This window comes from Lissotriton helveticus, chromosome 4_1, assembly GCF_964261635.1.
Source record: "Lissotriton helveticus chromosome 4_1, aLisHel1.1, whole genome shotgun sequence".
Lineage (NCBI taxonomy): Eukaryota > Metazoa > Chordata > Amphibia > Caudata > Salamandridae > Lissotriton > Lissotriton helveticus.
Window position 1 is genome coordinate 1,547,450,779 of NC_136063.1, and position 14,232 is coordinate 1,547,465,010.

The 14,232-nt window shown below is 46.4% G+C and overlaps 1 protein-coding gene across 1 annotated transcript in view; it reads left to right on the forward strand.

Annotated features, from left to right (window-relative positions):
* Positions 1-14,232, forward strand: part of LOC144827590 (maternal DNA replication licensing factor mcm6-like) — a 520,545-nt gene that overhangs the window by 261,264 nt on the left and 245,049 nt on the right. Inside the window, exon 8 of the mRNA XM_078685842.1 lies at positions 5,075-5,216. Coding sequence (XP_078541968.1) covers positions 5,075-5,216 — 142 coding nt within the window. The remainder of the gene's footprint in view (positions 1-5,074; positions 5,217-14,232) is intronic.

The following is a 14,232-nucleotide window of genomic DNA, read 5'->3' on the forward strand; positions in this document are numbered from 1 at the left end:
TGGTGTTTGAGGGGTGTAATGAAAACCTGAAACTGAGCCAAGACTCTTAAGCCTCATGATCAGGAAAACCAAAGTGCTGGGCCTAGGATGCTTGTCTCCATTCCAGGGAGGACCTGGCCTGGCAGTTCGTGCTGGACTGCTCCAATTGGTGCAGGGTCAAGACTGATTTGCATATAGCTGAGTTCAAACTGGAATGGCATGGTGAGCAAAAAGACGGATTTAGGCCCAGATCTCTGTACTGGGGTGAATGTATGACATTGTTCTGCATTCTGTCCATCAATTGTTCTTTTTGAACAAAAGTGCCTGACCTCATGGCCTCGGTCCCAGGTAATTGTCTCCCTCTCCCTGGACCCACAACACAAGGTGCTTTGTTGTAGAGAACGCTGTGACTAGGTCCAAGGTGTTTTGTATGCCTTGTGGGCATCTATAGCTGACTTTCGGGGGCTACAGCAGTGGTCCCCCCTACTTGAAGGTTAAACATTTCTCCAGACATTGAAGCGAGCCAGCTTCCTGGTTCACAACCTTTTGTCTATTGGGGGGGGGAGGGGGTAATTATCCTGTACTTGTGCAGGTGCTGTGGGGCACCTGGAGGTCTAATATTGCTGGATGAAAATAAGTAATGTTTCTTTCAGCGTTAGATGGCTCAGACTGTCTAGTCAATGGCCCACCAGCTGGTGCAACATGTAATGTTGGCTGGTGGAGTTGAAGGACTGAGGGACTTAGTCACGCGGCGTAGTCAAAGAACTGTGGCCGTTTAACTTTTCTGCTAATGGGAAAGTCCAACAATTGCATATATCTGTAATGTGTGGAGTCTTTTTGTGGCATACAGTGTGTTGCGAAAGTGGTGTTATGCCAATACTTTACACTTGAGCTCTGAAGAGAAGCCCAACTGTTCGGTGCCAAGCTACCAAAGGGTGAGCACAGCTTATCGGATAAGTGTATCAAACTCATCCTAGTTGGAACTGTGGTGTGGGAGGGCGGGTTTGATATACAAGCGAGGAAGCTGAATAAGTGGTTTGAAAGTAGGTGGTTTATTATAAAAAGAAGGATCAGTGATTGGTAAGCTTGAATGTTCCTTAGGTTCCTCTTCTTCGGATGATTCCGGTGATGAGCTGGAGGGGTTGGATACCGGTAGGGAAGTGGTCTTGCTCTCTTTGTCACCACGGTGGTCTTTCCGGAGTCTCATAGTAGGGTAACAAAAGAAACAAAGGAACCGTAAGGAATGGGTTCTGCCCAAATGACAAGTTGTTCCTTCACCACACCATTGTGCTCTAGGTTCGGGAGAGGCCAGAAAGTATAGGGGTAAAAACCACAGAACCCAAGTTGTTTGGTAGGAAATCTAAAAGGGGAAAAAGAAAGGACTCGGGATGAGCCGTGCTCTAGAAAAGATATGAATGCACTTGAAGCAGGTTTTCTCAATAGCATGCGGTCAAAGAAACAGGCCAATTAACCAAAATAACAGGCTATCTGCGTTTTATCAGCCTAGGTCCGGCCTCAAAAGAAAGATCACTGTCAGGATGTGGTCAAACAAATATATCAAATATCGCAAGCAAAAGGTCACAGTATCAGCATGCCATAGCAAAAGGTCATAGTATCAGTAGTCAAGTCAAAAAGGCTTTATTTCGATAAAATGATTATCATAAAAGCTTCACATTAAAATTCATAAGTACATTGAAAGAAACCAAGGATAAGACACATTACAGTAAAAAAAAAAAAAGAAAGCTATACATAGTTATTTTTAAAAGGAATTCAATGTTTTTGTTTTTCTTTAAAAGTCGCATCATAAGTTAGTTAAGAAAAAATTAAACAGTTGATTTAAGCCTTTTGGCTCTGATTGACCAAGCCCAAGATAAAAATTTGGCAAGAGCACAAACATAGGTGGTACGGCTATCAGACATTAGTATGCGTGTTGCGTCTGAGTGGCACCTAGTGCCCAATTGGCGACATAGATGTTTAAGCCATATCTTCCTGGGTAAGGTGTACTCTCCACATTCAAACATAAAATGTGCCACTGTCTCTGGTCTAACTAGACATACTGGGCAGAGCTCTACAGTTTGTGCAGGCAATTTCCACCGTGAGGAAAAAGTATACAACGGCAATGTTCCAGTTCTAAATTTAAAATAGAGTGCCCTATCAAATGGTTTGCCAATAGAGTCCAAATAAAGTTCACGTTTTGGTAGGTCCTTAAATTTTAAAAACTCTTCAGTAAGTCTGCCCATGGAAACATTAGTATTTCGTTGTAGAGCAATCCAGTTACAATAAAGTTTCTTAAGGGTTGCCTTTGGGGGAGAGGATCTATTAGCCCACGCATCGTTTAGGCCCAAATTAAGTAGCAAGGTTTTCATGTCGCTCAACCATTTGATTTTGTGCCACCCTGGTAAGGACATAATTTCTGTGAGGCCTTGCGCATATTTACTAAGTTCGGGCACTCGCCATAATCGTGCCCATAGTAAAAGTGGGCGTAATCTTGCTAAGTCGTCTATAGGGCGACAGCCTAAATCCAGCATTAATGGGACCGTAGGGGTACCCTGAGGGAGTGACAATCGCCCTACAGAATTTCTTTTCCGATTTTGGCAAATCATTGGTAATAGATGAGCCCCACAGCTCCGCCCCGTACAAAGCAGAACTGACCCCTTTAGCTGCATAGATGTCGAGGACAACAGCTACTGGTCTAGTTACACAGGAGCGTATGCCATTATCGATAAACTATCTTGTACTACAATTAGGGCGGACCATAAAGACATTTAATAACGTCCCTCCCTGCTAGTCCCACCCGATATTTCCTCTCCCTTCCTCTAGTGCCCTTGAACCCGGTTTACTCACGGGCTCCGCCCAACTCTCCTGAGTCGCGGCCGTTCCCCAGCCTTCTCCGGACACCACCAGTCTTCGCACCAGCTTTCCTCTTCGTCCTCCTGGTTTCCAGGCGGTCTCACGTCCGGTGTATCTGGTCCCGTGTCTTCTCTCCTTCGGTCCTTCCGTCTGTCGCGCCACGGCTCTTCTTGCCTTTCATTGGTTCCTCCTGACTCCTTCCTGTCTGTGTGGGAGGTACTTCTGGGTTACGCTGTTCACCGCGTCCCTGTTGAGAAACAGCAGAGGAGTATGGTTGTGGAAGTCCGTTTCCCCGTGTCCGTGACGGAGTCCCTGCCGATGCTTCACTGCCCGACGTTTCTCGGGTGAGTCTCCCTGCCCTTCCCCGGTCCTCCTCCTCACATGTGGATTCTGACTGACTTCAATCTCTAAACCGCTGGGTCTATCATACCCTTTAAGGAAAATGTTATCTTTTTCTTATCTGACTGTTTCAAAAATGCTATTTATTTTCCAGAACGAACTCTTTATGGGTTCTTATTAGGATAGGTCCTTTTGATTAGAATAGGGGCTATATTCTGAAAGGAACTTGCTGTTCTTTTCTATGCCTGTTCTAACCAATCTTTTTTGATTATTATTGTAATTGATTTGATCTGACTAACCTGCATAAAAGAAAAGTTCAACTAATCTCTTAATGAAAAAATAAACTTGTAAAACTTTGCCAAACCTCTATTGTCTTAACATCAAATGAAAAAAGTTGATGTTGTTAAAATGCTATATTTTAACATGGTGGCAAAGGTTCGAATTGGGCGTGGAACTTCCAGTTTAAGTAAGTTTGAAGTGTCATTATTTACAGAAGTTTTTTTACGATTTCTACGATTTTAGTGATATTAATTGTTTAGGAAGTCAAAAGTAAACAGTGTTCTAAAATAAATTGGCTTTAAAATGTAATTTCATGTAACTTAAGAACCAACGAAAATTACTTGCTGAATTCCCTGAATGCAAATGTCACATGCAGGGCCTGACCAGCCGTAGCCGGCACTTGGCGATTCCCTGGTGGACCGCAAGGGTGGGGGCTGTTTTTGGACCCATGGTAGGCGGTTTTCTGTTACCCGGGGCTGGTTTTGCAGCATAGCTGCAATATGGGCCCAATGTAACAAAAGCAAAAAAGCTGCAGGGGTAAGCCGGGAGTGGTGCTTCCAAATAGCACCCTCCCTCGTGGGCCAACAGAGCTGTTTGTCAGGGCTGGTTTCAGTTCCCAGTCCTGCCGTGGTCACGTTAACTAGAATAAACATTATGTACCCATCTTCCTATTTAATGGTTGAAACGCATTCACAACCGAATTGTAAGAAAGAACTGAGAAATCCTTTTTTACTAGCAACATTAAAAGCTTTTGGCTTCCTCTGAAGAAGAGAACAATTTAAAGGTTCTCACTGCTGTACCACGCCCATTTAGAAAAAATGTTCTCATCTTATTTCCTAAGGAACTTTCCATGATAGATTTTCTGTGCGTCCTAGCTCTGACCACTATCAAAATTGAGATGGGTTGTACTGGGCTGATCACGAAGTGACTGGGCTGGGTTTGTGGAAAGCTCGGACATTATCAATGAAAAGGAATACAATTCCTAGTATATCATGAAATCTATAGACATACGTTTTGTACAAGTCAACTGAATAGTATGTTGAAAAGAGACCTTCCGATTGCCAAACAGTACTTGAGACGGCACCTTGAGACAGCACATTTGACGAGATAATCTGTCGTTGGAAATACTCTGGGGACTAGATATTGACAAGTTCATAAATACCCATACCGATAACTGTTCGTTTTTATATATCTCAAAATATAATTTTTTTAATTTAAAAATTCAGTCTGAAATCAGTTGGCTACTTTTTATGTGGTGATTGTTTACTTTTTCCACGTATATACGGTGATCACTTCCTTCATGTCATGGCAGAAACTGTATCCTGCCTTAAACTTTTCTATGATGGCCTGGAACAATATAGATTATGTAGTTTTGTTGTGCCTGTACATAACTGGACTAACACACCTGAAATCAATGATTTGTAGATGAGATGTTTAGGACTGGTGACTGTAGCTGTAATGATCTTGGGTGGTGTCCACCCAGCTTGTAGACAGACCATGGTGTTCTTCAGCTTTGCAGGTCTATGGGAAACAAATTTGAGTTTCCACCCAGTGAACATTTTAGTACTGTGTGGCACTCGACTTTGAGTTTTATAGTTGACTTCTCTATATTTTACCTTTTTTATAGGTAATGATGAAATCAAAAGGGGTGTATTGCTGATGCTTTTTGGTGGAGTTCCCAAGACTACTATGGAGCGGACATCGCTGAGAGGTGACATTAATGTCTGCATTGTTGGAGACCCCAGCACTTCCAAAAGCCAGTTTCTGAAGTAAGTTCTGCCATGTTTTGTACTGAAACAAATAGATCAGGTTAAGTGCATGCAGACACTGAATATGTATGGTTCTTTGAGGTTATCATAAGCCCGTGATTGGTAAAATCTACTGAAATAAATCCTTTATCTAAACCGGAATATGTATGATTGCTAAAATTTTTGGGAGGAGTTTTTTTTTTTTTACCACTTCGTTCTGCATATCTACTACCTAGGTGCAAGCAAATTGCCCAAGGGCGACAAGTTAATGCTGCTCTTTTTGCATTGGACAAGGGTTTTTTGTTTTGCAAATTAAACTTTCATCTCATTTTTCAGAACCCTTTAACTTCAAAACACAGCCCGATTCATCAACCAAAATTGCGATCGCAATAGCTGCGAATTAGCTATTGCGAACGCAATTCAAAGAACCGCAATTCATGAAAAGAAAACGTACCATTTTGCGAAATCTCAAAATTGATTTAGCGAAATCGCAATTAAAATCGCAGAATGAAGGTGAAACCCCCTTAGCGAATCAGAATTAGCGAGACTCCAATGATTCTGAGATTCCATTTGTGAATTCGCTAAATATTCGCAAACCAAATTCATGAAAAATCGCAATTAGCGAAAAACCACAAAATCGCTATTTGCGAGGCGCAATTTAAGGAGAATCCAAACCAGGTGGTAACCATGAACTAAGAAAAAAAAGAAAAAAATCCCAAACTAGCCACAGGTGCGGGCCTGACCAAACACACTTAAGGAGACACAGTAGGAGCATGATGACATTCACAATGCCAGGACTCTACATGGTGGTCAGGCGGCAAAGGCTCCAGGCTGCAGCAAGGAACAGACGCAGGATCCAGGAGCGAATTTTCCGCCAGCGGATCACACTTCCGGGCCAAACTGAGGAGGAAATCTACTCCAAGTACCGGCTGAATGGGGCAATGATTACAAAGCTCATCAGGGACCTTGACCCCCTGATGTAGCACCCAACGAGGAGGACCAATGCCGTGTCCACCCATGTCCAGGTCTTGTGCAGCCTGCACCTCCTGGCCTCCGGAAGCTTCCAGGGGATAGTTGCCGTTGCAGGGGGTATCTCCCAGAGCACCATGTCCCGCTGCTTAAGGAGTTTACTGGAGGCCATGCTGAGCCGGCTACACCATTACATCACATTCCCAACCACCCAACAGGACTTGAATCAAACCAAGCTAGATTTTTACAACATTGCGCAATTCCCCCATGTAATTGGATGCATTGATTGTACCCACATCCACATCTGATCACCTCCAGGAACAGAATACATGTACCGGAACCGCAAGTCCTACCACTCACTGAATATCCAGATGGTGTGCAACGCTAAGACAATCATCACGGACATAGTGGCACAATACCCGGGAAGCACACATGACTCCTTCATATTCCGGTACAGCGCCATGCACACACGACTGGCCAGGGGAGACTTTGGCGAAGGACACCTTCTAGGTAAGGACACATGCCAACAAATAGTACATTGCGACCATGTAGCTGCGCATAACAGGCAGTCACCCTCTGCTCCTTTCATTCAGGTGACAGTGCCTACGGTCTCCGTGACTACCTCCTCACCCCATACCTCAACCCTGCCACACCATAGCAATGGCGTTACAATGCTGCACACATCCGCACAAGAAATTGCATTGAGCGGACATTTGGGCTTTTGAAGAGCCGATTCCGCATACTACACATGACTGGTGGGGCCCTCAAATACATGCCTGAGGTCTGCTGCCGCATCGTGGCCGTGTGTGCAATACTCCAACATTGCTACCAACCGGAGGATACCTGTAGAGATTTCTGGCAGGGAGTCGGAAGGGGACAACCGCCCACCTGCACATGTGCCCAATGCACGCGGGGAGAATCCTGCTGAAGGACACAGGCGCCGCAACCAAATCACAATGAACTGCTTCTAGTGCACCCACTCCCCTCATCCAACACTTCACTCATGCATGACAAATGAAATAATGACATGAGTCAGATTAACTTGTGACTAATAAATCTTATTTTTTTTTCACAATAATGTAGATATCTTTTTTGTTATTACATGAGAGCAGTATTCACTCATACATCCCCATGTTTGTGAAGAGGCCCTGCTGGTACAGTCCAATGAGTCAGTGGCGCCTCCGGGTGGACGCACCCAGTCGCCTTTCAACTTCCTCCACGTCAGTATTAGCCCGCGAGGCTGCAGTGGGCCTGGTGCTGCGGCGGGGTACCGTCACCAGCGGCAATGACAGGCTGCTGTGGCTGGAATTGCCCTCTCTCGCATCATCCCCCCACTTGCATGGCCGTGGCCAGTCGCCTGCAGACTATGTACTGCTGTGGTGACTTGCTCAAGTGCCCCAGCGACGTCCTGGCAGCATTTCACCATCTGGATCTGCATCGCTAGGGAGCGACGCGATAGTTGGGAGGTGGCTTTTCCAATTATATAATTTGATCTTGTGTAAGCTGACAGGCGGGTCGGCAGCTGGCGGTGGCGGCGGGTGACATCGTGCTGGGACAGCAGGACCTGGCTGTTTTCACGGACAGCTGCGGTCATGAGTTGCATGCTATCCGTGAGCTGGCCCACATTACGCACAATCTTGTGCAGCTGCAGGTGGATGGCTGCCAAGTGACGTGCCTGCTTCTGGTGGACTCTGAGCATCTGACGTTCAATGGACAGGCCAGGATCCGGGACATGTACCCCCCCTGCCAGCGCGTGTTATGTAGGGCTGCTCCCTCACCAGTCCGCTGGACTGTGATCGCACAGTGGCTGTGCGCCTTGTCTGCTTCCTGGCTGCTGCTGTTGTGGCCTGTGCCACTGCCATGGGTGTTACATGCGGTGGTTGTGCCGCACCTGTGGCTGCAGGGGTGGCGCTGTCCACCCGGGGTGGTGGTGGTACTGCTGCTGCCGACTGTGATTGTCCGGGTTGAGGGGAAGGATGGCCCTCTCCCTCGGTGTCCTCTGGGTTCTCATCGATGTGTAGGGCCTCACTGTCGGTGCTGGGTTGTTCAGTGCCACCTGTGATGTAAATGGGACCATGATTAATGACATGTTTCTTGCACATGGGAGGTTGCTACATGCATGCTGGCTTTCATTCCCTGACTGGCTTTAGGAATGACTCTCACTTGACCGGTCTGGGTGTGTGGGGCTATCTGGTAATTGTGGTCACACTAAGAGTCCCACAATGCAATTGGGCATTTCTGGTGTGCATGGCCTGCATTACTGGGGTTGTCTAATGGGTAGCTCTGGAGTCATGGCCATTGTTAGGGGACAGGGTTGCAGTCGCATGGCACTTACCTTGGGATTGTTGGGTGGGTCGGGATGAGTCCAGCCGGGTAACCCCCACGCATGCTTCTGGATTCAGGGTGTCCTCCACAAGGTCCTCCAGTGGGGTGTTGGGTGCAACAGTGGGCTCTCCTCCTCCGGTTGCGACTCGCTCCCCCCACCTCTCTGCGATGCGTTCTTTTGCACGCCCTCTGAGGTCATACCACCTCTTTTTGAGTTTGTCAATGGAGCACTGGGTCACTCCCACTGCATTGACCTTTGCGCGGATGCGCAGCCAAATGCGCCTCTTTTCCGCCTCAGGCACCCTCCGGGAATCCTTACCGAACAGGCGGTCATGGTCCTTTGTGACTCCCTCTATTAAGTACTCAAGTTCCTGCTCGGAAAATTTTATTTTCCTTTTTCTGGCCGGGGCACTGCTCCCTGCTGCTTCCTGGGACATTTTCTAAGGTTGTTTGTCTCCTGGTGTGCTGCTGCAGGTGGTCTGTAGTGAAGCTCTGGCCAGTGCTGCTTCCACTTTCAGGCTCAGTGATCAGAATGAGGGAGGAAACTGCCTACTTCCTGGTTGTGATGTCATCATTGTGTTCAGAATGCGACTTCCCGTTTTTGCGATCTCACAATTACCGATATCGCAATTTGCGATTTCGGTAATTGCGATTTCGGTAATTGCGAGATCGCAATTTCAACATGGGAAACGCCCGAGTCTGCTAATTTTATGCGATTTTGGCAAAATTGCAATCTGCAATTGCGGCCGATTGCGATTCGCTTTTTTTTATCGCATTTCTTCATGAATCCCATTGTGCGAATTCTAAATTGCGATTAGGTCATTATCGCAATTTGGAATTCGCAGAATGTGGCCTTGGTGAATCTGGGGGTTAGACACTTTTACAAACTACTCTGCATCACGCAATAATTAACATTCTCATCCAAAGCGCAGCTAGAATCCTTTAAAAAAAAAAACACCTTTTTATTCTATTTGCTTTTTTGCATCACAGTTCTCCGAATAAGGAGGTAGACAGATGGTGGTCTGCTTGAATAATTCTGCCTCCAGATCCACCCTTATTCATAGCAAGGAACCTTATTCCACCTGCATCGTCGATAAGGCTTTTCACAATCTTGTGATTATACAGTAACTTGCGGGTGTAAAATATCAGTTGAAGACGAACTCTACCTTTTCTGACCTAGGGTTAAAGGTGAACGTGCTGTTGGCCCACATTAAAAAACCAAGCATTTGCAATGCAATCGGTCTCGCCTTTGGGACCTTATATGTATTTAGATATGCAGCACATTAGCCTGGGTGCTGAAACATCTACTGTTCTATAACATGGAGGAAAAGTAAGCACCAAACTGCGTGCCATGCCAGGTATGGAAACATATGGATAGAAATATTGCCTTTTAGCGGGAAATAGTATAGTCAAAAGCTCTGTATTTAATATAATATCAGGGCCTTCGGTGGTCATATCACTGAAAATACAAGATTTGAAAAAATATTGTCTAGGGGTGCTCTTGGAAGACCATTTCTATGGAATGGAGTCTAAAGAATGCAACACTGAATCTGGTATTTTAATGACCTCTACTGGTCATTTTCTATCAAAGTTAAATAGAGGCAGTTGCCAGAAAAAAAAAAAGCCCTCGGCAGAAAGCAATTCTGGTATTTTACTGACTTCTACTGGTCGTTTCCTACCAAACAAGCTTTTATGTCATGAGCGGTCGAAATACAGCTTAAACAACATCAAAAGCCTATAGGCATCTCCCTAGGTTGTCCCTTGGACGCTTTTATACTTTCTAAATATCCCCTGGCTGTATCAAATCCAGCTCTACTTAAAGATGACACACTCCTCCAACTTTCTCTCTATTTTAGTTCCAACGTGGTCAGGTTCTCTCAAGATTACTAATAGTCCTCTCTGCTCCCCTCTATATATGCCACGAGAACTTTTATTGCACTGCAACCAATGTTGCTATCAACCTCTGCTCCTCTAGAAGATCCCTTTTACATTCACTGTTGCTTCTCTCCATTCACTGGTGCTTCTCTCAGGTTACCCTCCTGCTACTGCTATGGAGTGCTCCTGCTCTTCCAGTGTGTCCTGGCACTCTATGATCCTCACTTATTCATTCATAGCTCTAAGCCATCTCATCAATTTGAACCTGGTGCACTGAGTGCCAATCCAAACTGCTACTGACGTCCTCCGACCCTCCTGCAGTCATCCCGGGCACTCTTGCTGCATATAAACTGGTACTCATTTCTTAGTTGTCCCAGGCACAGTTTGTATTGACCAAGCTAGCCCTAGCCGTACGTCCTTCAGGTATCTACCTAGGCATCCTGTTTGCTGTATTGCCACTGGCAGTCCCTGCTCTTAACATCTATGAAGAGGTTGGGAAAAGCCTTGGAGGAGGGTGTGTGGTATTCTGAGCTGTGGCTCACCTATCCCAATTTACTTGCCCCTCTGTTACACCCTTCAATTGCATTGGCACTCTCGGCTGCCCCCTCTGCTCTCTTCCTTGGCCCTGACACTCTGATCAGCGATTTACGACTCCCTTCTGGCACTCTGAATTGCTCTCTTTTGCTTCTTTCAGTTGACCCGGGCACTCTAAACCAATTTTTCCACTTGCCCTTGGCACGCTCAGTTACATATTCCAATTACTAATTCCGGACAGTTGTCCTTGGCACAATTGTGCTCGTATTCCATCATCGGTGGCCCGCTGTACTCTTGGCACATTCAGCCCTGGCGCATTGCGTACCCTCAACAAATTGAGCCAGTACTTTGTGCACCTCCCCAGTTATGCCTCATACAGTGTGCTCCGCCCACAACTGCCCCTTCACTAGGTGTCCCTTTCCCGCTGCTTTTTGCAACCTGTCCATCTCTCCCTGCTGCCATCTGCAGTTCTGGCACCCTTTTCTCCTGCGCCAGTTGCGCTCGACACTCACTGCTTCCCCTCCTCCTAGCGGGAAGGCGGGTTCCTATCAGAACTGCGGATAAAGTTCAGGGCAAAGTTAACATCCGGCAGGTGCTGATTGTAGACTCCGGGGGCATTATACACTTTCTAAGTTGGGGCAGAAGCTGCATCCCTTGGTCTGCACGTGTGCACAACTTTCCCCTTGTTACAGTACCTGCTGCTTGGATCCTGCAGCTGTTATCAGCCAACCACTCTTCACAGCAGCTCAAGCGCGTGCATGTGGCAAAACAAATGCCAGTGCTTGTGCAAGCTGAGAGCTTGCTCACTGTCTTCTGTGTAAAGCCCGGCCCCAGTAATCCAGAAAGAGAGCACGTCATCGCGTGTGCGCTGGTCTCGTTCGGACGCGCACCTCCCCTTCCATTCTGAGAAGGGGTGACCAATGTTTTTACGAGAAGACCCGCTGAGAGCAAACACTCAGCGCCAGAAGAAAGTGCAGCTTGTGTGGGCATCTAGCTTATGAAGGGACGGACTGCGGGAAGGGTGCGGTGGGGGAGAATGCACGTTAATAAAAGTTACTGTGCAACTCTCAAAGTAAAGGGGCCAGAAGCCTTGGAAGGATACAAATTATGACATGGTCGTCATGAGGAGGAACTAACCAGCCTAAAACCAATTGGACATTTCAAAAAACACAGTTGATGGACAGAATATAGACCAATGTCTTACATTCACCCCAGTACAAAGATCTGGGCCTAAATCCATCGTTTTCTTTGCACTCCACACCACCCAAGGTCAGACAATGGCTATATGCAAATCAGCCTTGACCCTGTGCCTCATGGGAACAGTCCAGCCCGAACTACCAAGCCATGTCTTTCCTAGACCGGATTCAAGCATCCAAGGACCGGTTTCTGGCTATCGGCCTTCTTAGCCTGGATAGCTTGACTCCAGTGGTGTGGAGAGCCTGGGACTCGGGTCTGAGCATACCCAGCCCACTCGGGGTGAAAATTGCAAAAAACACAGTTAATGGACAGAATGTAGAACAATGTCTTACATTCACCCCAGTGCGGGCTAGTTTGTGAGTTAATACCCCGGATTGCATATTTATTCAGTCTCTCTAGTCAGTTGATTTTCTATATCCTGCATATCTTTATATTTCTGTTTAGGTCTCCTTGTGGAGACCATTATTAAATGACCTTTGGATGCCACCGTATAGGCCTCCCATATTGTCACTGACTAGGTGATTGACCATGCGTTCTCCTTGAAATAGTGTTCATTGGTGGTCGTCGGTTGTTATTTTGCCTCCTAGATGTGGTGTACCCAGGGGTCTACCCTCTAGTCCCCCCTGCAGCATGGTTGACATTTATAGTCTGCCCAGTGGGTCTTGGTCTGAGATTCCTCTTGGCAAGACCTGGGTGTCTATTTTTCTCCCCTTGCACACAGTTGACACCAACCTGTAGTCCAGTCTGCAGCACAAGGGCATGCTCCCAGTGATGTACAAGTTTTGCCCTTCTCCTGGGTGGGCCCCCACCAAATATCTATCCGTGTAAGTGCTGGAGTAAAATTAGGTGGCCGTTTGTCTTCTCTACATGTTTGGGTGGTCCGTGAATATCTATAAAGCTCTGCCTGCATTGTGTGGTTAAAATCGCGCCCAGGATGGCTATTGCTTAAGTGGCAGGTATTGGCCACCAAACTATATTTACCAGCATTATTGTTTGGAGACCTGTGGAGATTTAGATTGATGCTGCTAGGGTTATTACACTTGATGTGCCCCCAGTATGGCCACTTAGCAGCCCCCTGGGTGGAGCCTGTGCTACACAGTGGGATTGATTAGCTGGCAAGTATTCCCACCCCTCGCATTCCTTATGTAAAGCCAGAGTGGGCCAAAACATTGCATCTGACCCTTCCCAGGCATCCACATATCTCATCAATTAGGTGTTTCTTGAAGCAATATCCGGTTGGGTTCCTTTCTTGCCAGATATTTCACAACCACTCCACTTCACCCTACACCTCAATCCATTGACATTCCAAGCAAATAACTTTTGCCATGATATTGGTCACCCACTCACAGTAGACTTTCTCTGTATCATAAGCGTCCATCTTTCCCCCGCCCCTTTCTTGAGGCATCCTCCTCACCCCACTACCTCCTGCCATGGGCTTGAAACTGCCAACCTACCTGATGCTAGAGGTGCCGGTCACCCCAACAAAAACATTAACACACAGAACAAACAAAAATCAGCACAACAAATGAGTTATCTCCCTATTAAACTGGGGGTTTGGAGTGTGGCACACAACGTCTTGTACCCCTGTAGTCCTTGACTATGGCTGGCCCGGTTTAAGAAGAGTTTTGGCTTGTTCCTCTGGCAGGCTTATATGTTAATCTATTTGTCTTGCTCCAGGGAAGAGACCCACACAATGGACTCTGGGGACGGCAGACACTAGGGATTTTTGGGTTTAGACTAGAATCTTGGCGTATGTGGCAGCATTTTTTTCCTGGTCTCCAGCCATTCCCACACTTCTTTGAGTCATAAAAAACATGAAGGGCCTTTAGAGATTAACTTGAATTTTGCTGTGAACAACATCATGTATTAAATGTTACGAATACACAGTTCTGCTGTGCCCAATCAAAGGTACGTGTCTTCACATAGACTACATGGGTATAATCCGGAAACACCAAGATGGCCTGGTTGTCAGTGTAACAGACTTTCTCTGGTCACTCAAAGGATTGCGTCCCTGTAGTTGAGTACGCTGAAACTCCGTGGTCTGTGCCTTGCCTCTGTCTTCAAAACACACAAGATGATGGACGTAATGTTGCACAATGTCTTCAGCAGCGCCCTAAGAATTTGGTATGCCCGTTCA